The following is a 25,295-nucleotide window of genomic DNA, read 5'->3' as shown; positions in this document are numbered from 1 at the left end:
AGTATGCAGCAGAGGCACTATTGGCCCTTTTTTCATTCGAGAAACGGTCACTGGTGCACGTTACATTGCAATTTTGGAACAATTTGTCACCACACAGCAAGCATTAGAGGATCGACCAGGTACTGAATGGTTTATGCAAGATGGAGCCCAACCACATCGGACCGAACAAATGTTTCGCTTACTTGAGGAATACTTCGGGAATCGAGACATTGCTTTGGAATATCCCAAATTTACTGGTGCAGGCATGGATTGGCTTCCATATTCGCCGTATTTGACTCCCTGTGACTTTTTTTTGTGGGGCACAGTGAAAGACATGGTCTACCCGAAGCATCCCCACGCTGGACGAGCTTCAATCGGCAATCTCTGTGGCATGTGAATCCATTTCGGTTGAGACACTACGAAATGTGATGGCGAATTTCATTCTTCGTTTGCGCCACCTCTGTAGTGCCAATGGTGAACATTTTGAAAACATTGTGATGTGATTGTTTGCAAAGATTGTTTTCATACGATTATTTCACTTATGTATGCTGATATGAGCTGTACAGCGTACAGTTCGATCTGTTAGCAGCTTTTGTAACTATTATTTCAAACTGCTATATAAGCTTCTTACAGCTTTCACAATAAACATACCATTTATTGCATTCCTCTATCAATCTTTGTTTTCGAGATATTTAATTTTGAAATCAGGGAGCCCTTTTCTGGACACCCTGTATTACTTCCTATTTGACTACTACTGTTGCTTTACTTTATTTATGCTTATCTTATAATTTCTTGGGTTCTGTTCAGTTGACCTTTCGAGTCCTTTACTGTCTCTGATAGATTACAATATCATTAGAAGGTCTTGAAAGTTTTTATTTTTTCCCCATTCACTTTATTTTTTCCAAATTTCTTCTTTGTTTCTTTCACTGCTCTATAGAGACTGAATAATGTAGGGAACTGACTACAATCTTATCTCAGACTTTTCTCAGTTACTGCTTTCCTTTCACGGCCTTTAACTCATGCATTCTGATTTCAGCAGTGTAGATAATCTTTCACTCCCTGTATTTACAAATGCTATAAATGTGGACTTGTCCTTCTTCAGTCTATCTTTTAAGATAAGACTCCAGATCAGTACTGTCTACATTTATCCCAAACTCATCTTCCCTCAGTTTGGCTTCTACCAGTTGTTCCAACTTTCTGTAGATAATTCATCTTAGTGTTTTGCAGCCATGGCTTATTAAACAAGTGGCTCTATAATATGCACAGTATTATTACATTGTTCATGAAGTGTGAGAGTATTTCATCTGTTATATATTGTGCATATCAGTTGGAACAGTTTTGTCATGGATGGTTCTCCCAAGTACTGTAATAATTCTGAAGGAATGTCATGTTCTCCAGGTACCTTATTTTGACTTAAGTCTCTCAGTGCTCTGTCAAGTTCTTCTCTCAGAACGACATCGCCAGTGTTATTTTCCTTCACTTACTCTTCCCTTTCCATAACTTTGTCTCCAAGTTTCTTTCTTTTGTATAGCTTGTATTTAAATTACTTCCATCTTTCAGCAATCTCTTCTTTGCTGAGTACTGGCTTACCATGTGTGTTCTTCATGTTCATAAAGCTACTTCTCTTTTCTCCAAAGCTTTCTTTAACTTTGCTTTAAGTGGTTTCTATGTTTCACATAATCATTCATTTTTCTACAACTTTGTATTTTGTCCTCTAGTCATTCCTGTTTTGCCAGTTTACATTTTCTGCCAATATCATTTTATAGGTGGATGTATTCCCTTTACTTACCTCATTTATTACATTTTTATATTTTCTCCTTTATCAATGAAATTTAATATCTTGGATCTACTTGTCAATATTGACATTCAGGAGGCAAAATATTAGCAGCACCAATTTCCACACAAAAAAAAAAAAAAAAAAAAAAAAAAAAAAAAAAAAAAAAAAAAAAATCGCTATCCTAGTTGGTTGGTTGGTGGTTGGGAAGAGACCAAACTGCGAGGTCATCGGTCTCATCGGATTACGGAAGGATGGGGAGGGAAGTCGGCCGTGCCCTTTGAAAGAAACCATCCCAGCATTTGCCTGGAGCGATTTAGGGAAATCACGGAAAACCTAAATCAGGATGGCCGGACATGGGATTGAACCGTCGTCCTCCCGAATGCAAGTCCAGTGTGCTAGCCACTGCGCCACCTTGCTCGGTTTACTATCCTAGTTTTTTATGCTGTTACCATATTTACCCGATCATAAGATGAGGTTTTTTCTCTAATTCATCATTCAAAAAATATGGGGGTCATCTTATATTCATAGATTAAACTATTGCTAATGAAGTCAATGTTTTTATATTGTTTAGTAGAGTACATAGGGTTAGTCTCACATTTCTAGGGGTCATCTTACATTTGGAGGTGAAGCATTGGCTGTTGAGGTCACGCGGAGATTTATTTTGAAGAATTTGAAAGGGTAGGGCTTGAGATTTCCCAATATACTAAAGCGTTTGATATAGTATCAACATTGCTTGAACAATCACGTGAAACTGACTTGCACAGTGCTAGTGCAAGGGATATGCGAGAAACTAACAACTAGCCACTACAAAAGTCTATTACTCTGATAAAAATTTGAAAGTTTTGTGAAACACACCAGGAAATATCATTAAATTCTATCATCATACAAACTTTTGATGTATTTGAACAGGTTTACAATAAATGTTCTCATGGATGTATGGATACCATATACAAACATTAATCCTGCTTTTTAAGTAAACATAACAACCAAAAACAGGAATGTTACTCTTCAAAAAACATTAGTTGATTCAGAAACCAGACCAATGTTTTACTTGGTTGTGGGAGATTAATGGCCTACTAAGTGGATTTGAAATGAGAGATTCAGTCACTGTCCAACAGCAGGGCAAATGGCAAAGCCATCATTGGCAACATCCTACATCTCCTGCACCAAAGAAGTCCAAAGCTGTTCACACAAGTTCTGCTAAGGTCATGATGATATTCTTCTTCTTCAATTGCAGCGGCCTCGAGCATGGAGTCACAATCATTCCACAGTACTATGAAGACACTTTGCAGTAACTTTAATGCTCCATAAAGCCAAAATGCCCAGGAAAGCTGTTGTATGGAATCATCCAGTTGCACGATAGCACCTGGCTCCACACTGCCAATTGGACAAAGGCTATGCTTCAGTGATTTGGTTGGAAACACTGCAATGTCCTCTGTACAGCCCCAATCTTTCACTACATGGTTTTCACATCTTTGGCAACCCGAAGAAAACCATGCATGGATATCAGTTTCAATTGAACGGGGAAGTGCAAGAATAAGTGTGATAGTGGATTTGTCATTGGTTAACCTTGTTCTATGAAACAGGAATTTACCCCAATAGGATAAATGTTTAAATGCATGTGGTGATTACTTTTGAATGGACCATTCCATGGTTCCATTGTGGTAGGTATTCAGTTTTCATATGACTGCCCCTCATACAAGGATCAAGGATAAATCAAATGAAAACGTTAAATAATTTTTTACATGTGACTAGTTGAACAGAAGTGGAACACAAGTGTATCACTTTTTGACATAGTTTTCCTGACAGTGAATGCACTTCCTTTTTTGTTATGGAAAAAAATTCTTGTTGTTTATGCAACCACTCTGCACTGTGTGGTGCATATCATCTTTGGAACAATTTTGTTTCCTCCATTCACCCCTTTGAGTAGTCCAAACATGTAATTACTTGGGGTGACATTTACTGAGTAAGGTGCATGTGGAAGAGTATTGAAGTGAATGTCAGCAAGAGTTACGATCTTGTACAGGCAGAATGAGGTTCAGCATTGTCACGTCGCAAAATGACATCTACCATCAGAATGTCCATGTCAATTTGCTCTGATTGTAGCCTGAAGATTATTTTTCAACAGGCCAGAGTATGACACACTGGAGATAGTGTTTCCGCTAGGCTTACAGTATTACAGGATTACACCCCATGCACCCCAAAAGAGAATCAGCACAAACTCTTTGCACATGTCTGGGCACTCAGATTTGTTGATGAGGAATTACACTATTCCTTGTTTGTACTCTTGATTTCAGGTTGTAGGGGGATGCTAAGATTTCGTCTCCTGTAATGATCTTCACAAAGAAGTCCTCACCTTCTGTTTCAGAGTGCTGCAAAAGTTCTTCACAGACAGCAACATGTCATTCTTTAAATTCTGGAGGGAGATGCCACAGCACCCACCTTGCAAAACCTAGTCACATTTTGAATAATATGATGTTTTGAGCCATGTTCAGATCTGCAGGTGTTTCAGCCACCATCACTCATTCATTATCCTTCACAATGACTTGAGCAACAGATTGTGGTGTCATTATGTGTGGTGGAGTTGGCTTGGGTGGGGAGCATATGCCGCAGAAGTCATGCCATTTCTGAAGTTACTACTTCACTCATAAATTTGCTGCGGTTTTAGACATGCCTCACCATACAGGACTTCTATTCGCCAACGTATTTTGATAGGTTTTTTACCTTCATTGCTCGGAAATATATGACAGAACATTGTTGTTTGTTGTTGCATATTGCAAGTGTAGCAGCCATTGTAAACTGGTATTGTGGCTGTGTTTAACTTTTCTGCAGTATGTTACTACCTTCTGGCCATTCTGTAAATGTCTGTAACTGTACTTCCGACTTACAGAACAGTGACACAGGGAATCAAATGTTTATTTTTTTAAGGTTTTCATTTGACTCTTCCTCATGTATGCCTGTTAACAGCACTAACATTTCAACTCCTTGAGGTAAATAAAAGTTAGCAATTCTGTTTCATAATTTTATAGTTTTCTTAAGAAAATTTTCCTATTAGTACAAATTTAGTATCTATTGTATTATTAAGGTATTTCTGCTGGGTCTTGTCTTTTACTCAGTTTTTTTCTTTTGCTACCTTAATTATTTCATCTTTTAAAGTTACGTATTCTTCTTATGCTTATCACTCATCAATGTCTTATCAAGTTTTACAGGTCCTGTCTTCTTAGTTTTCTGACCTTTCACAGTTTCTTCAACTGTAATCTATATTTCATAAATAATGAAACATGGTCAGACTCCACATTCCTTAGAAATGTTTTATAGTTTAAAACCTAGGTTTCTACCACATACACAACCTTCTTTCATGATTTTTAAATTAAATGTTAACAATAACTAAACTGTGCTCTGCCAGGTTGCTTTCATTCCTATTCCTCAGTCAATGTTCCTCTAGTGTTTTTCCTTCTCTTCCTTTTCCCACTATCAATATCCAGTTTCCCATCACATTAAAAATTTTGTTGCCCTTAATGTACTACATAATTTGTATACATATACTGCAGTGGGGTGTCATACTTTTGCATCTATCTTGACAATGATAATCTGTTCATTTTGCTGTTCATAACAGTTCACCTGAATTCTTACCTTCTTATTTATTATGAGACTTATTCCTGAAGTATCCCTGTTTTATTTAATGTTAGTAACACTAATCAGTCAAGAGAAATTATGTTCTTCCTGCAATTGTGGTTCACTAATTCTCACTGTATCTGACTTCAGTCTATCCATTTCCTTTCAAATTCTGAAACCTGCCGACACAAGTGAGCGTTCTAACGTTCTTTGTTCCAACACATAGAATGCTCGAATTGTCTTTTCTTTTAACGATGTCCCCCTGAGTAGTCCCCACCCAGAGACCAAAATGGGGGACTGCTTATCTCCAGAATATTTTATCCAAAAGGATGTCATCATCATTAAGCAATGTGCAGAGCTTCATGTCGTCGGAGATTATAATAACTGTACTTTCCTCACACTTATTGTTGTTGTTCTAAAGTAAATTATGGTGTTATTTTGTTTTTTAATGCAAGTTAAGTCATCTGAGGCCTTTGGATTCTTTCTTTCCACTGCTTTTGTCTTAACTTCATTTAACTGAATTATGGAGTTGGCACATTTTTACTGTTTAATTGCATTTTATATGATGATCTATATACACTGACTGGTTTAATAACAGTGATAAATATTTGCAATTTTTCTGTTAACAGGTTACTAAATGCTACCCATTTTGTGTTATATTTCTCTACTTCCTTTGCAGCTTAGTTAAGTGGCTTCCACTTAAAGAAGCAAATGTGTGTTCAAGTAAATGTAAGGGCTCAATTTTGTTCCTTTTTCTGTCATTTTTATCCAACTCTAAAACTGTAAAATTTCACCGGACTCTGAGACAGTTGTCTGCAATGAGCCAGTTCTCATGTGAATGCATTTTAACTACTTGAGTAGAAGTTATGATATCAAGTTTGTCTAAAACAAAATGAGCTGTTTTATTACATGTGATGAAAACAGTCATATTCAGCCTGATTGCTGTTCCTTCGATGGTTTCTTCTTGATGCTATTGATATATGTATTACTGATATTATTCTTTTGGTTCTTCCTCTTGTGAAAGTGCTTCAGTTTCCACAATAACGATTTAATTACTCAGATGGAAGGCATTGCACAAAAATTGTTTCTGTTTACTACATTACTAAAATTGAGTAACAGTGAAAGTTTGGTTTCAATTCTTGAGGTATTAAATGGCTTTTGAAACAGACAGCCACAGGTGGCACACATTTTATGCCATTCTCATTCAATTATGGTACTGCATTTTCCTAAATCCAACCTTGTGAAAAACTACGGATGTCATAAAATTTCTAAATTTGTCATTTTTCTATACTCTGCTTATAAGAGATGAGGTATTTGCAGAAGTAAAGCTGTGAGGATGGATCATGAGTTGTGCTTGGGTAGCTCAGTTGGTAGAGCACTTGGCCATGAGAGAGGAAAGTCCCAAGTTTGAGTATTGGTCCAGTACACGGTTTTAGTCTGCCAGGAACTTACATATCAGTGCACACTATGCTGCAGAGTGTAAAATTCATTCTGTAAGGATCCTCTAGGCTGTGGCTAAGCCATGTCTCCACAGTATCCTTTCTTCCAGGAGTGCTGTTGTTGTTGTTGTCTTCAGTCCTGAGACTGGATTGATGCAGCTCTCCATGCTACTCTATCCTGTGCAAGCTTATTCATCCCCCAGTACTTACTGCAACCTACATCCTTCTGAATCTGCTTAGTGTATTCATCTCTTGGTCTCTCTCTACGATTTTTACCCTCCACGCTGCCCTCCAATGCTAAATTTGTGATCCCTTGATGCCTCAGAACATGTCCTACCAACCGGTCCCTTCTTCTTGTCAAGTTGTGTCACAAACTCCTCCCCAATTCTATTTAATACCTCCTCATTAGTTATGTGATCTACCCATCTAATCTTCAGCATTCTTCTGTAGCACCACATTTTGAAAGCTTCTATTCTCTTCTTGTCCAAACTATTTATCGTCCATGTTTCACTTTCTTACATGGCTACACTCCATACAAATACTTCCAGAAATTACTTCCTGACACTTAAATCTATACTCGATGTTAACAAATTTCTCTTCTTCAGAAACGCTTTCCTTGCCATTGCCAGTCTACATTTTATATCCTCTCTACTTCGACCATCATCACTTATTTTGCTCCCCAAATAGCAAAACTCCTTTACTACTTTAAGTGTCTCATTTCCTAATCTAATTCCCTCAGCATCACCCGACTTAATTCGACTACATTCCATTATCCTCATTTTGTTTTTGTTGATGTTCATCTTATATCCTCCTTTCAAGACACTGTCAATTCCGTTCAACTGCTCTTCCAAGTCCTTTGCTGTCTCTGACAGAATTACAATGTCATCGGCGAACCTCAACATTTTTATTTCTTCTCCATGGACTTTAATACCTACTCCGAATTTTTCTTTTGTTCCTTTTACTGCTTGCTCAGTATACAGATTGAATAACATCGGGGACAGACTACAACCCTGTCTCACTCCCTTCCCAACCTCTGCTTCCCTTTCATGCCCCCGACTTTTATAAGTGCCATCTGGTTTCTGTACAAATTGTAAATAGCCTTTGACTCCCTGTATTTTACCCCTGCCACCTTTAGACTTTGAAAGAGAGTATTCCAGTCAACATTGTCAAAAGCTTTCTTTAAGTCTACAAATGCTAGAAATGTAGGTTTGCCTTTCCTTAATCTATTTTCTAAGATAAGTCGTAGGGTCAGGATTGCCTCACGTGTTCCAACATTTCTGCGGAATCCAAACTGATCTTCGCCGAGGTCGGCTTCTACCAGTTTTTCCATTCGCCTGTAAAAAATTCGTGTCTGTATTTGGCAGCTGTGACTTATTAAACTGATTGTTCGGTAATTTTCACATCTGTCAACACCTGCTTTCTTTGGGATTCGAATTATTATATTCTTCTTGAAGTCTGAGGGTATTTCACCTGTCTCATACATCTTGCTCACCAGATGGTAGAGTTTTGTCAGGACTGGCTCTCCCAAGGCCGTCAGTAGTTCCAATGGAATGTTGTCTACTCCCGGGGCCTTGTTTTGACTCAGGTCTTTCAGTGCTCTGTCAAACTCTTCACGTGGTATCGTATCTCCCATTTCATCTTCATCTACATCCTCTTCCATTTCCATCATATTGTCCTCAAGTACATCGCCTTTGTATAGACCCTCTATATACTCCTTCCACCTTTCTGCTTTCCCTTCTTTGCTTAGAACTGGGTTTCCATCTGAGCTCTTGATATTCATACAAGTGACGTTTGTATACCTTTTTGCCTTCTTCATTTATTGCATTTTTATATTTTCTCCTTTCATCAATTAAATTCAATATTTCTTCTGTTACCCAAGGATTTCTACTAGCCTTCGTCTTTTTACCTACTTGATCCTCTGCTGCCTTCACTACTTCATCCCTCAGAGCTACCCATTCTTCTTCTACTGTATTTCTCGCTCCCACTCCTGTCAATTGTTCCCTTATGCTCTCCCTGAAACTCTGTACAACCTCTGATTTAGTCAGTTTATCCAGGTCCCATTTCCTTAAATTCGCACCTTTTTGCAGTTTCTTCAGTTTTAATCTACAGTTCATAACCAATAGATTGTGGTCAGAGTCCATATCTGCCCCTGGAAATGTCTTACAATTTAAAACCTGGTTCCTAAATCTCTGTCTTACCATTATATAATCTATCTGATACCTTTTAGTATCTCCAGGATTCTTCCATGTATACAACCTTCTTTTATGATTCTTGAACCAAGTGTTAGCTATGATTAAGTTATGCTCTGTGCAAAATTCTACCAGGTGGCTTCCTCTTTCATTTCTCTCCCCCAATCCATATTCACCCACTATGTTTCCTTCTCTCCCTTTTCCTACTCTCGAATTCCAGTCACCCATGACTATTAAATTTTTGTCTCCCTTCACTACCTGAATAATTTCTTTTTTCTCATCATACATTTCATCAATTTCTTCATCATCTGCAGAGCTAGTTGGCATATAAACTTGTACTACTGTAGTAGGCATGGGCTTCGAGTCTATCTTGGCCACAATAATGCGTTCACTATGCTGTTTGTAGTAGCTTACCCGCACTCCTATTTTTTATTCATTGTTAAACCTACTCCTGCATTACCCCTATTTGATTTTGTGTTTATAACCCTGTATTCACCAGACCAAAAGTCTTGTTCCTCCTGCCACCGAACTTCACTAATTCCCACTATATCTAACTTTAACCTATCCATTTCCCTTTTTAAATTTTCTAACCTACCTGCCCGATTAAGGGATCTGACATTCCACGCTCCGATCCGTAGAACGCCAGTTTTCTTTCTCCTGATAACGACGTCCTCTTGAGTAGTCCCCGCCCGGAGGTCCGAATGGGGGACTATTTTACCTCCGGAATATTTTGCCCAAGAGGACGCCATCATCATTTAACCATACAGTAAAGCTGCATGCCCTCGGGAAAAATTACAGCTGTAGTTTCCACTTGCTTTCAGCCTTCGCAGTACCCGCACAGCAAGACCGTTTTGGTTGGTGTTACAAGGCCAGATCAGTTAATCATCCAGACTGTTGCCCCTGCAACTACTGAAAAGGCTGCTGCCCCTCTTCAGGAACCACATGTTTGTCTGGCCTCTCGACAGATACCCCTCCGTTGTGGTTGCACCTGGCCATCTGTATCGCTGAGGCACGCAAGCCTCCCCGCCAACGGCAAGATCCATGGTTCATGGGGGTAGGTCTAGGAGTGCTAGTCCTGTGCATACCACAGGAGAACTTCTGTGATGTTTGAAAGGGATACTAGTGGAAGCAAAGCTGTGAGGATGGTTTTGAGTCATGCTTGGTTAGTTCAGTAGGTAGAGAACTTGTCTGTGAAGTCAAAGGTGCAAGTTTGAGCCTCAGTCTGGTACATGTTTTTAATCGGCCAAGAAGTTTCATATGAGTATGCACTTCATTGCAGAATGAAGAATTCATTTTGCAGTTGATCATCTTGGTGCAATAAGTGACAGAATTTGGCTATTGATAGGTTTGAAATACTTTAACCATTCAGGAAGTTATTTGTACACAATTACAGTATAAAATAAAAGTGAATATAAAAAAAAAATGCAATTGATTTTGTAACTGTTAAAAATAGACTTAGGGTGTGAAGAGACTATTACAAAATTATTTACATGTGATATGATATAATGAAAATGTAAAGGTATTTAGAACATTGCAACTAGTTTGTAACCTTTGTAAACTCTTTCAGTAAAATGTTAATTGAAAAAATTTAGACCTCTCTTTCAAGAATTTTTGATTAAATGATCACATACAGAGTACAGTACAAATGACAGTTTTAATAGAATAAGAGGAATAGAAGAATGAAGGAAAATTGTGTGAATGAATTGAACCAATATGTAGATTATACATAGCTTATTATTTATCATTTGTAATTGTTTTACTGTCAACATTAGGACCTTTTCTACCTGACATAGCATGGCACACCCAAGATGATGAACAAGTTACAGCTAGTACTAATACTAACATTACTACTGCTACTACTGATTACAATAATCCATGTAACAGCAACACTTGAGAGTATGCATTGTAATTAAAGTAGTGGCAGTGGTAGGAAATGTTTTGACACAGAGGCAAGAGTTAACTGAGTATTGGATGTATCATGCAGAAGATACTGGTACTGTTTAAGAGAGGTAGAGATGCATATATAAATAGATTAATAATGTTGGAGAACATTTAGGATCATTGTGTGATTTGATTATTGTCATAACAGTTGTCATTTCTGGGTTGTTTGAATAAGCTGTAAGATTTCTTCTTGGTAATTGATGTTTCATAAAAATGATTTATTTATACATGTATGTTTTACTGAGAACTGTAATTACTAAGGTCTTATCTATGATGATTCAACGGTAAGAAATCGATAATGAAATTTACATTTGTTCAAGCACATGTGCCTTTCATTTCATTAGGAAGTTTTATTTATTTATTTGGCCCAAGTGATCTGATATTACACAGAGTGCTGCTGATGGCAGGCAATATTATGTTAATATTTACATTGGGTATCATATGTGTGTCTGTTTAGTGCATGGTATTCCTGACAAGTTGACTAACAGATATTATGTTGACTTACACATTGTTTTGTTTCCAAATTGGCATTGTGGAATAATGCTGTGAACTTTTAAAAATCTTTTTCAGATCAGTGATTCCAAAACGTTCATCACAGGGCCTGAGTCAATAGTAGTGAGTGCTTCTGACAGATCAGTGATTCCTACTGTAAGTGGATACTATTATTAAATTAGCATACTCATAGCTGAAAATACTATTCTAGTTACACATGTGTACATCACAGGCATTGCACAAAAACATGAATTAAGGATCATAAAACTGATAGATACCTTTCTTGGCTATAACAATATCGTATTGACATTAAGGTGATTATTATTTTATAACAGTTAGGATGAATATTCAACCTTTGTAACTCTGAGAGAGGAGAGAAAGAGAGAGAGAGAGAGAGACCACTTGCCTGCCTAAAACTCAGGTCAAGAAACAGCATACCCTAGAGGCCCAGTTGTTCTGCATGCCCACTTATGTCCTCTGTTTTAAAGTTCGTCAGTATTGCTTATGGTTTTTCTCCGAATCTTTTTTATGTTTCTGTGATTACAGTACTGAACAAAACATTTGTAAAAGGAATTTATTTACTGAAAATAGAAAATGAAGAAAATATTTTATGTGGTTAAAATGGATATTTCACTCTTGAAAGTCTCATTAAAAAATGACAAAAATAGTTTATCATTTGCACGTCCTTATAAAATAACAGTTCACTACATTTTAGGGGCATGAGTGAATAGTCTTTTCCTTTAGACTGTTACTGTTTGTCTTCAGATGAATTTTTCAGACACAGAACAGGGGGATGAACTGAAGTTATGAAAACAGAATTCACTCAGTAACGTTGGATGAAGATATTTGGTTGCTTTAGTTTCAGTCCCCATGACATTTTGTCTACTTCAGATTTGGAAGAAATGGCAGTGTCACTCTCTTTGTGAATTATTAGCGTCTTTTAATTTCTATATATTATTTTGAATCTCATATTTCACTCACTTTCTTCCTGTGACACAGCACAGAAAAACCAAGCCATGAGCTGACATAAGTAACTTTTTGTGAAAAGTGTGTTCATCTCTGTGCTGCTTTCTGTCAGTGTATTTGGTAAGTTAACCTAGTAGATAATATTCTCAGCCATTAAGAGAATGTATGGCAGGTGAGTAATATTACACGACTGTGACAGCAAACACTAAATGAAAGTTACTCCCTTGATCAGCATAACAAGTGAGGAACATGCAGGAAACATCTGACACAAATGAGTTAACATGTCAGGAACCAGAGGAGAATTTCTGGCATGAACAGGTTTACAACACATTAGGGGCTTTGAAATTGTAGCTTGTGAAATCCACACTGCAGTGGGTTGCTATTTTCATGGCAGTTGAAGGGAATGCTACATACTGCTAAATTAATATTCATTGTGTTCATAAAATTAAACTTATCAGAATAACAAAATAAAACACATAAGTAATGAGTTTCTTACTTAGCTCTTATAGATCATTACAAGAGTTAAAAAAAGGACTTATATACATAGGCTCTTATAGGAATGCAGAGCAGTGTAACCATGCAGGACTATTATATTTTCAATCAAAACTCTATATGCTCAGACTTAACCTAGGATATCATTCAAAGTAAAAGCACACAAGAGATACTTGAGTTGTATTGGAACACACTATTTAAACACATTTAGATTTAAAGGTTTTAATGTTTTTTTCTGTTCCAAACACATCAAAATCACTTACAGGGGAAAAAGATTCCTACAAATCTGTTAATAAAGAAGATTGAATGAAAGAATTATAAAAATTATTTTTCAGGTTACTCAACGTGTACAGCCTCAAGTGACATTTGCTCTTCCATCTGAGGTATCAAATTCTGTCTATAATGTTCAGGTATGAACAAATAATATACTTATTTTCACAGTACTTGAATTGGATATTTGTTCTGCATGTCTTGCAGTAAATGCATGTCTTATGTGTAATGGAAGCATGGTAGTTATCTACACTTGAGGCGTAGTTAGAGGTTAGAGCAGGATTTGTGGTTTTGTGTGGCATGGAATGAAATGCTTACTGCTTGTACATAGCCCAAATAGATTACATTGAGCTTATGTCTCTAAACTATTTTCTCAACAGCTTCAGTAAGCTTCGTACATATTGGAAGTGGATAAGAGAAATGCATATAAATTGATACTACATTTCTTTAGCTGTATTCCAGCTTGTGTGTCATGTCTCTCAACGCTAAATTTGACCTAAAAGGGAATGGGCTTCAAACTTTCCCCTTCATTAAACTTCAGCAACTTCACATACAGCCATGTGTACACAGTGGTTTAACACCCTGTTAACAGGCTCATTACCAGGGGTGTATGTAAAACCTTAATCTTCACCTCAAAAAATTAAAGCCATATTGTTAATTTTTTGTTTGTACGCTGGTACATGTCTGCAGTCCTGGTACACATTGAAATATACTCATGCAAAATTACTGTAAAGGAGGCAAAACAAAACGGCAGTGCCCATTGGTAAAGCAGGCTATTGTGCAATCATGTATTTTCTGCATTTGAAGGTGAACAAGAACTAGGAATCACAAGAGAAGTGAGACCTCTGGTGCAAGAAGATTGGTGTATCACAACCAAGGAGATAGTGGATAAAGTGAAAATCAGTGATGGATTGATTTCCAACAGGGCACACTGGACATCTCCTGATGAGGTGAAGATGGAGTTTCATGAAAAGGGGGTGTTCTTTTTTTTTGTGGGACATACTCACACATATTGCTTCTAATCAAATTTTGTCTTATAGTCGCCTGCTGAGCAGGCACCCAGTGACTTCTGCCACCTTCCTTGGCTGAAGGAAACATTATGTGGCAGATGTTTACAGAATTTTTGAGGTAGAACATTTCCCAAATAGCCACACTGCTGACTACTAGTCACAAAAACTGACAATGGCCATGAGAGTGGTGTGCTAACCACATGCCCCTCTGTATCCACATCCAGTGATACCTCCTTTTTTTTTCAATCAAATCAAAGTTACAAGGACTTAAGTTCAGGGAGTATGGTAGATGGTACAGTACTTCCCAATCCCATCGACTACACAGAGCAGCTACAGCTTGCACTGTATGTGCCTGCACATTGTCATGCAAAATGATGGTTGGGTTGCACAGAAAGTGCCACTGCTTCTTTCGCAAAGCTGGTAGCAGGTGATGCTCCAAAAACAAACAGTAATGCAACTTAAGACCTTGTGACTTTGATGTGATTCTGAAGATGAAGGAACCACTTCATGGCATTCACTTTAGAACTGTTCCAGAGATTTGACAGGCAGTAGACCGCTCCATTCGTATCATCAACAGAACAGGCTCTGCTAACAGTATACTACACCCTCCACATTGCTGGCAATGGGTCCTACACAACGCTGGTGACTACTTTGAAGGACAGTAACAGGTGCAAACATGTAACTCTTTTGTATCGGCTGTGAATAAATAGTTGCCACTATTTAAGTTTCAACCCTTGTATAAGTACAAGTGACTCCCATTTGACATTACCTCAGGTCCAGCAATTTTCTGAAGGTATCTGGGACAACTGATGTAGCACATTCAAGCTTGTGTGAATTATCTGGATGATCTCATTGTTATGGAACCCTCCCATCAGAAGCATTTGCAAAATCTCTGCACTCTCTTTACCAGCCTGCAGGATGTAGGTCTGCATTGTTATATGACAAGTGTCAATTTTTTTCAACCAGAAGTACAGTATTTGGGGAACTGGTTCACTAAAGAGGGAATCAGGCCTACTGATCAGAATGTTGCCAACATTTGTTCTCTTCCCTGCCCGAAGAACTTAACTTAACTCCTGGTGTTTTTGGGGAAAGTCAACTATTACTCCAAGTAGCCCATTTTTCGCAACCCCTCAGTCATTTGCATAAGAAAGCAGTGCCCTATGACTGGACCTCTGCCTGTGACCATGCTTTTAAGCAATTAAAAACCTGCTGAAATCTGCTCCTTGTCTCATACCTTCCTCTCCGAGATGTCTGTTGCTTGTGGAGGCCGACACATTTACCTGTGGCATTGGGATGGTTCTGATGCACAGGAAAGAGGATGACTCTGAACAGCCAGTTGCTTATGCTTCTAAGACATTGACCCCTGCACAACACAACCACTCACAGATTGAACAGGAGGCATAGGTGATAGTGTTTGCCATTAAAAAATTTAATATCTGCCATTTTGGTGCAAAGCTCTCTCATTACAGATCACAAGCCATTGGTTACCTTATTTGGGCCACAGTCAAACATACCAGTGTAAATGGCTCATCACTTATAGTGCACTGTTCCTTAGCGCCTACAATTATACCATCTTGTTTAAGCCCATGGTGCAACATTCTAATGCCGAAACCTTTTCACGTCCACCCGCTGGACTGGACCCTGATTTTGAAAACAGTAGGTCCTCTGCTTCCACACTGATACTGCAAGGCAACATACATTGAATAGTTTCCCCATTATGGCCATATGTTTCACTGCCATCACACACTGCAACCCCACACTGTGACAGGTCCTCTGATATGTGACGTGTGGCCGGCTGACCTACCTCACCCATCAGCTGGCGACGGAGCTCAAAACCCGGAAACTACTTTCTCACAGGTTCTCAGTTGTCAATGATGTTCTTCTCTTGGATACTGGGACTGACACGCGTCAGGTGGTGATTCCCGTCAGATTGCAGTGAGTCCTGTGCAGTCCTGTGCTTGCTCCACCAGAGACATTGGGGGATGTCCTGCATTAGGGGTTTGATTCACTGACACATATATTGGCTTGATATCAGTAGTGACATCAAGAGAATGGTCTGTGCTTACATGGTATGTGCCCAGCACCAAACAGCACATCCTTTGTCATTTCCACCCTGGCCTATATGCATCGTCCCTGGGACCGCATCCACCTCAATTTTGTGGGCCTGTTTTTGGGGTCAATGCTTATTATGGATGCCTACTCCAAATTACCCATATGTGTTATGCATGGCACCACCATGACCAATGCCACCCTCACTGCCTTGGCTGAGGTTTTAGCCATCGAAGGGTTACCTCACACTTTGTTTTCAGATAATGGCCCCATTCGTGTTGTCTGTCTTCAAAGAGTTCTGTGTGGCAAATGGCATAAAACATATTGTCAGCCCTCCATTCCATCCTCCCTCAAATGGTCAAGCAGAACATCTTGCAACAAATGAAGAAGATTGTTGAATCCTCTGTCACTACCTCTGCCCTCTGCCCTCTGCCCTCCCTCTGTCTTTGAGCACCTATCACACCATGCCGATTGATGGTCATAGCCCTGTGTAGCTAGTCTACAGGCAGCAACCACAGATGCTGCTTCATCTTCTGACATCACCCTCTCCTGCATTGTGCTGTCAGCTGTCTGGGCATTAGGCACCTGGCGTGGCTATGTGGGCCCACTCCTATGGAAGTCCTGTGGCTTGGACACCAGCAACAGCAGTAGAGATCCATGGGTGTTGGGTTACATCTGTCCAAATGTGGAAGGGGCTTGAGTGCCACTACCACAACCAGCTCCGGCTATGAGCTGATACGGAATACTCATCATTGCCACCTCCCCCTCCCTCTCTACCTTCTGTTGATAATGAGGCCCCAGGGCCAGTGACTCCCCCGATGGCTCCAGGACCGCCTTCTGCTTAAGCAGGAATCAAAGGAACCCTCCGGTGCCCTCACTTCTAGTGACATCATGAGGGGCACACCGATCACCATGTCTTTGCTATCCTGCTATTGATGGGTTTGGGTCATCGCTCATACCTTCTTTCCACCCCTATGGCACCATCTGGGATGCTCCCATCTGTTCATGCCTATTGTGAAGGGGGTGGGGGTTGTGGGGAGGGATCTGGTATTGAGTACCACAGAGGTTGAATGTCCACTGGAGGAGATGGACCTCGATAGCTGATAGAGGACACTGTGGCTGCACTGCACTTGCATGCTGAGCCTGTCACTCACTTGCCACTTTAGTGTGCCAGTATTTAGGCAGCTGTACATTGCACAGCCAGTCAGTTAAGTGCTCACACTTGATACTTATTGATTGATCTTTGTTGTGTCAGAACCGTTGGATAATTACCTTGTGTGTCACCCAGTTATTCTCTCTGGTGGCGTCTTGGATTTGTCTCTCTGCTACTTTTGGTTATGGTGTCATCATTGTGGCAACTGCTTTGTGTAGCACCTCATTGTCATAAGATTGTTTGTCTGTGTTCTGGTCTATTGTCTTGTCCATAGTCCATCCGTCACATTTTGTTCTCCATACCAGAGGGTTGGGTTACTCTCTCACTTGGCAGCTTCATCTGATTCTGAATTCACCAATGTGTGCTCTGATATCTGTCTGCTGCGGATATAGCACACTCCTCTGGGAATCATGTCATCTTGTTCAGACAATAATATTTGAGGAGGAATTGTAGGATGGTATAATTCTGGAGAAAGAAATTCTGTAACATTACCAGGTTATGCACATTAAGTCCTGTTTTGAAAAATATTATCCCACAGATCCAAAATGTGTAGTACTCCTCCAAAAATTGACCCTTGACTAGTGAATAAGGAATAGGTGTTACATGTGCATTTTAACACTAGATGAATAAATATGCTTTTGTCTGTGGAACACAGCAAATATATGAAAATATGTTTCATTAGTCTATGAATGAGAGTTAAATACTAGTATGGTGATACGTAAATATTTTTTTGAGTTGATTTGTTTTCATTTATTCAAATAAGGTGAAGAATTACTTTTGGGAACTTGAAAGTACCATTTTTTTATTGCCTGCTTTATAAATTATTGCATGAGTGTTTGAGGTTCAGATGCATGTTGGCATGCTGATTAAAGACAGTATTTCAAAGCCAACTGGCAGCTTATCATCCAAAGTGAGTAACATTTTTGCTTAAAGACATTTTTTCCCAAAGTGTAGATGCAGCTTATGATCCAGTGTGAGTAACATTTGTTAATTAGTTTGTAAAATTATTTTTGTATTTCCTTCTGTATATCTGCAATAACAAGCAAGATTAAAAACTGTTACCATCTTTAGGAATTTACAAATGGCTAAAACAATAACTTTTTTCTTCAGTATCACTAAGCAACTGATTTATCGTCTAGTTTTAATCTATGAATTTGTGTAATAAGCAGGTTGCAGCAGTACCTTTAGTTGCAGGTTTACTCAGTGTAGATCAAATAAACCAAAACATGAAAGTTATTCATAATCAAAAAATATATTCAAGTATCATATTCTGATAAACTGCTGGCCGCGGTGGCCGTGTGGTTCTAGGTGCTCAGTCCGGAACCATGTGACTGCTATGGTCGCAGGTTCGAATCCTACCTCGGGCATGGATGTATGTGATGTCCTTAGGTTAGTTAGGTTTAAGTAGTTCTAAGTTCTAGGGGACTGATGACCACAGATGTTAAGTCCCATAGTGCTCAGAGCCATTTGAACCATTTTTTTCTGCTAAACTTGGTACGAACAAACTTCATGATCAACCATTATGTTAATGGAGAAAATCATCTGACACCTAGCTAAATTTCCACAATGAATTTTTACTCTGCAGTGGAGTGTGTGCTGATTTAAAATTTCCTGGAAGATTAAAATTGTATGCTGGACTGGGAATGAGAGCTAGGACCTTTGCCTTTTGTGGGCAAGTGCTCTACCAATTGAGCTGTCCAAGCACAGCTCACAACCTTCAATCACAGCTTTACTTCTGCCAGTACCTCATCTACTACATTCCAAACTTCATCAAAGTTCTCCTGCATGTCACGCATGACTGGCACTACTGGAAAAACAGATATTTCTAGTTACATCTCAAGGATGAGTTCTCTGTGTTAACACTGGAGGCACTGTGACAGAGATGGAAGTGATTCTTTATACTGTCCCAACCTAATCTTCCACTCTATATTTCTTATCCACAGACAGATAATTTACCATCTTAGCCATTTTAAAGTATTAAATCTTTATTTTGTAAAAACATAAATCTTCCACAATCCAAAGAATAGTTTGAGCACTGCAACACTTTACAAGACATGGTCTTGTTGCAGATGATATGCCATTGCTTTCCTCCAACCATTGAACTAACTGAATTAGCCAATTGAGATCCTGCCATGTCAGAATATACTATATGGCCACATTATGATGTTTGAGTGGGTGATGTGGAGAGCCTTCAATCATCAAAGAATATTCATTACATTTGGATCCCTTGTTCCATTCATCCAATGCCTTCTAAGAAGTAGTTGCTCATTTTGTACACATCCTATCACTGTTTAATTCTTACTATTTAATCCGCCCCCATTAACTGAGTGGTCAGCACAGCGGAGTGCTAAGCCACGGGGCGTGGGTTTGATTCCCGGCTGGGGTGGGACTGGGTGTTGTGTTGTTCTCATTATCATTTCATCCCCATCTCCAATGTGCAAGTTGCCCAATGTGGCATTGAATGCAATAAGTACTTGCCCTCAGCAGATGAACATCCCTGAATGGGGGACTCCTGGCCCACAATGCTGTATGCTCATTTCCATTTTTTTTCTTACTATTTAAACATCATTCATTTTTTGATTGACCTATAAGCTTTGTGCTCTTTTCATAATCACTTCACTTGTGTGATAACTTCTATGAAGTGTACTCTGTATGTAAATTTCACATTGGACAAATGCCACCAAGACATATCCCCATATTGTATATCAGTTGTGACCTGTATATCTTTATAATACTAATTTGTATAACCTTTGTAAATGCTGCTTCTGTTAAAAAAATAGTTTAAACACAACATGTCAAATATGGCATTTGTAGTGCATGAATAAGCCAGAACACATAGAAATAGAGGCTATAGTAAATGCAGTAGTGTAGCCAACTTGTACTTAACTGTGTGTAAGTAGTATTGTATGCTAATGCCTTGTACAAATCAAGCAGTTACTTTTTTGCCTATTTCAACAGTTTATCATCATAGGAACAATCTGATGACAAATACATAATGTACAATATTTATTGAAATTGTGAATTATTTGCACCCTGGGCATTACCAGTAACAAGTGTGTATATGGCTTATCTGATAAGAAATGCATTACAGCCTGTTACTCATCTTTTATGTTAATTTTCAAGTTCTATTTGTAATGTATGTACAAATTACCAGTTTTATAGATTTTAAGACATTTCTGACTCAGTTAAAAAATGTCTGTACTAGCAAACTTTGAGAAACATGGCATTACTTGAAGTTCCTTTAGTAAACAAAAAAAATATCTGCATCAGTGTTACAGCTTCCCTTAGACTCCATCAAGATTATGTGGAGTTTTGAATTGAAATGGTGGTATGGCAAGGAGTTTCTTCACTGCCAAAACCATTCTCATCAACTCTAGATGCAATTTTCAGATCCTTAAACTGGTAAAAAGAAGAATCAATTTGTGTTAATGTGGAAATCTCTGTTAATTCTTATGTTGATGTCACTGAAGTTTTTGAATCCAGTGCAGGTGAATGGCAGCACTGAATGGGAGAACCTAATAGAGCAAGCTTTGTAACAGACTTGAAAATTTATTATTCTGAGTCTAAAATAATGTGTGGTCATGAAATCAAGAAAAATAGTACAAATTTTGGCCAAAATCATACAACCAGTTGATGAATTTTTGTTTCTAGGGCAGTTGAAGCAAGTACAGGATGGACAAGAAAAATAAATAAATAGAAGAGTATAAATGTCCTGTATTGCTTTTGGTACATAAAGAATACCATAGTTTTTAAAACTAAGCTTCCTATGTGTCTATGACTGAAAATATATTATCAAACAATAGAAACTCCCGATAGGAATATCAACAGTGTAAGGAAAGATAGATTGCTACTTACCATAAAGATGACACATTAATTTTCAGACAGGCACAAGTAAAAAACAAAATTATGAAAAGGAAAGTTGCCTCTCATCATGTAGCAGAGATGCTGAGTCGAGATTGGCACAACAAAAAGACTCTCACAAATAAAGCTTTTGGCTCGTAAAGCCTTTGTCAAAAATAGATGACAAGCAGACACACACACACACACACACACACACACACACACACACACACACTCACACACACACACTGCGCAAACACAGCTCACACACATGACTGCAGTCTCAGGTAACTATAGCCACCCTGCAACTGTAGCCTAATACTGCAGTCATGTGTGTGTGAGTTGCATTTGCTTGAGTGTGTGTGTGTGTGTGTGTGTGTGTGTGTGACAGTCTTTTTGTTGTGCCTATATGTGACTCAGCATCTCTGCTATATGGTGAGTATAAACTTTCCTTTTCATAATATTGTTGTGTTCCATCCTGGATTTTCCATTGTTGACAAGTAAAGACATTTACAGAAAGCTTTCAGCCACAGCCCTCATCAGAAAGAGAGAAACACACACCATTCATTCACACAAGCAACTGCATATCATGCACACATGACTGCCAACTCTAGCAGCTAGGACCTGTCTGCAGCTTAATGTTTCATCTTTACGGTGAGTAACAGTCTACTATTACCAGCGAATATTAGTTTTCACTTGTGGCAGTGTCATATAATTTTATATTAAAAGCTGTTCAAGGTGAATGGTGTAGAAATGGAATGGACATTGGGAATTACTGGTAGAAACTGGGAGTAGCTCAAGCAACAAACTGGAGTGGAAGATGTAATTATGGTGCTAATGAAAATGGAATGGAAGCAAGTGGCTCATTTAGTCATGTGAAAGGAAGGAAAATGGACTAAGGAAGCTGTTTACTGGACTCAAAAAGATAAGAAAACACTGAGAGAGTTTTCTAATTGAAAGTGAATAGCCTGTATTAAAAAAAATGCAGATGTAAAATGGGTACATACCACTGAAAATTGTGATTCATGAAAAAGTCTAGAGAAGGCACTCATTTTGGCAGTGGATGTTAAATGGTTGATGACAACAAAAATGATTTGAAATTTGCTGTTACTTTTTACAAAATTACATTTCTCAAAATGATAGAAGTGAACCTGGGTGTTGAAGTTAAACTTCTAACATTTATTTGAAAAACATGTGGACTGTATTTTAAATATCTTCTGAATTATGATCAATAAATGATCCACAGACATTAAGTATCAAATTAATGAATAAGAAAATTCAAGGGAAGAAGCATACTCAAAATGAATGAACTGAAATTATTTGAAAAAGTTAAAAAGGATGCACAAAATTAAACTGTATCAGAAGCTGTACAAGCTAAGATACATTGGATGTTCAAGGAAAAGATGAACCATTGGACCTTGTACATTGGAGGTCAGTATTCCAACAACTAAAAAAGAGAAGTTAATGAACCACAGTCTCATTAACCAAACGAACTGCAAATTATCTGAACATTTGGATGCTGCAATTTCAGACAGCTGCTAGTGTGGTGTGCCTCAGAATTTATTGCACTTTATTATTTTGTGCACTAATGGTTTCTCAACACCATAATAGTGTAACTGCAGGGGTGATGACTAAGTGCAAACTTTCCATTTAAGTGTGTCAGTGAACAAGAGACTCCAATTTAGAAACATATCACTGAGTCTTTTATTGACTAACTTACTTGCACATATTAGAGTTGTTTAAAAAGAATTGAACCACAGGCTGTAAAATGAAAACAACTGAAAGGACGGTAATGTCACTATCTGTGGAAGAAGAGTGCTGAGGTCCCTGACCTTGCTGCTAGAAGTAATGAGTGCATACCCACATGATAACATGAATGAGCATGTGCACATGTCAACTGTCCACTGCACACAGTTGTGGTGAAAACAGAGCAATGGGAGCTTCAGAAGAAGGATAAAAGGGATGTTGTCCATTTCCTCTCAGCAGAAGGAGTGTGGAAAATGGAAATTCATCAAAGAATGGAACATGCATACAAAGAGCACTGCATGTCAATTGCAAGAGTCAGGGCTTGGCACAAGTGATTCAAGGAAGGACAGACATCATTGCCTGATGACCCACAATCTAGAATGTCACACTACATTACTGATGGTATTCTCCAGCAGGTGAATGCCCTCATTGTTGAAGCAAGGCGAGTTACAATGGCAACGATTGCCCCAGTGGTTGGATTCAGCATCAGAACTGCAACAGATTTTCATTGCTCTCCATCTTGTACCATTCTTTGATGAACTTCTGTTCCCTACACCCCTCCCAATATAAAGGAATGCATTATACCTCTTTATTCTTCTTTTGAAACCTTCATTTCTCTGTTTTCAGCATTGTACATGTTCCTTTCAGTCAGTGCCTCTAGTACAGAACTCAGTGTTTTAATGTACATTTTTGAAAGAAAATAGGCTGCTTTTGATGAGAAATATGAATTATTTGTTTCATAATGTCCAGCTTTTAAGTCATATGGTCTATCATACAATAGATCTGTCAAGAGTTTTAATGAGTGACCATTATTTATATTTTATTTAAAAAAAGGAATAAAAGGCACTCAATTATATTGTCACAATATGAAGTACTACTTGTAGTTTTGACACTCTACAGATAAATACATACTTTCATAGCTAAAATAGTAAATTTTTTCTCCATGGACTCTTTAATGGAATAGTACCACTTCTCCACTATAAGTATTGTTAATGAACCAATACACTCCTACCTTTCAGCTTATTATAAATATTTGGCTGTGTAAAATGGAGTGTTTAGTTATAAAGTTTTTTAGCAATCTATGGTGTGATTAATACTTTTTGGTAATAAGTATTGCAATTGTGCACTAAATGGAAGTTTTCTAGTGTGTGACAGTTGTTGTAGAGGAATTAATAATTTAAAAATTTACAAGTAAGAAATGCTCATTAGTTGAAGACTTTGTGACTTTCTTTGTTGGGCAATATACAGGGTGTTTCAAAAATGACCGGTATATTTGAAACGGCAATAAAAACTAAACGAGCAGTGATAGAAATACACCGTTTGTTGCAATATGCTTGGGACAACAGTACATTTTCAGGCAGACAAACTTTCGAAATTACAGTAGTTACAATTTTCAACAACAGGTGGCGCTGCGGTCTGGGAAACTCTATAGTACGATATTTTCCACATATCCACCATGCGTAGCAATAATATGGTGTAGTCTCTGAATGAAATTACCTGAAACCTTTGACAACGTGTCTGGCGGAATGGCTTCACATGCAGATGAGATGTACTGCTTCAGCTGTTCAATTGTTTCTGGATTCTGGCGGTACACCTGGTCTTTCAAGTGTCCCCACAGAAAGAAGTCACAGGGGTTCATGTCTGGCGAATAGGGAGGCCAATCCATGCCACCTCCTGTATGTTTTGGATAGCCCAAAGCAATCACACGATCATCGAAATATTCATTCAGGAAATTAAAGACGTCGGCCGTGCGATGTGGCTGGGCATCATCTTGCATAAACCACGAGGTGTTCGCATGGTCGTCTAAGGCAGTTTGTACCACCACAAATTCACGAAGAATGTCCAGATAGCGTGATGCAGTAATCATTTCGGATCTGAAAACTGGGCCAATGATTCCTTTGGAAGAAATGGCGGCCCAGACCAGTACTTTTTGAGGATGCAGGGACGATGGGACTGCAACATGGGGCTTTTCGGTTCCCCATATGCGCTAGTTCTGTTTATTGACGAATCCGTCCAGATAAAAATAAGCTTCGTCAGTAAACCAAATGCTGCCCACATGCATATCGCCATCATCAATCCTGTGCACTATATCGTTAGCGAATGTCTCTCGTGCAGCAATGGTAGCGGCGCTGAGGGGTTGCCGCGTTTGAATTTTGTATGGATAGAGGTGTAAACTCTGGCGCATGAGACGATACGTGGACGTTGGCGTCATTTGGACCGCAGCTGCAACACGGCGAATGGAAACCCGAGGCCGCTGTTGGATCACCTGCTGCACTAGCTGCGCGTTGCCCTCTGTGGTTGCCATACGCGGTCACCCTACCTTTCCAGCACGTTCAT

General features: G+C 38.7%; 1 protein-coding gene across 4 annotated transcripts in view; it reads left to right on the top strand.

Moving 5' to 3' along the window:
• The window catches only part of LOC124788136 (mucin-5AC-like), a 91,610-nt gene that overhangs the window by 30,209 nt on the left and 36,106 nt on the right, over positions 1 to 25,295 (top strand). For all 4 annotated transcript variants that reach the window (XM_047255278.1, XM_047255276.1, XM_047255274.1 and 1 more), the window contains exons 2-3: positions 11,511 to 11,588; positions 13,226 to 13,300. In XM_047255278.1, the coding sequence (XP_047111234.1) occupies positions 11,511 to 11,588; positions 13,226 to 13,300 (153 nt within the window). The remainder of the gene's footprint in view (positions 1 to 11,510; positions 11,589 to 13,225; positions 13,301 to 25,295) is intronic.

The sequence above is a fragment of the Schistocerca piceifrons genome, chromosome 3, assembly GCF_021461385.2.
Source record: "Schistocerca piceifrons isolate TAMUIC-IGC-003096 chromosome 3, iqSchPice1.1, whole genome shotgun sequence".
Lineage (NCBI taxonomy): Eukaryota > Metazoa > Arthropoda > Insecta > Orthoptera > Acrididae > Schistocerca > Schistocerca piceifrons.
Note: the sequence above shows the minus strand (reverse complement) of the source record. Positions and strands in the feature narration are given on the sequence as shown.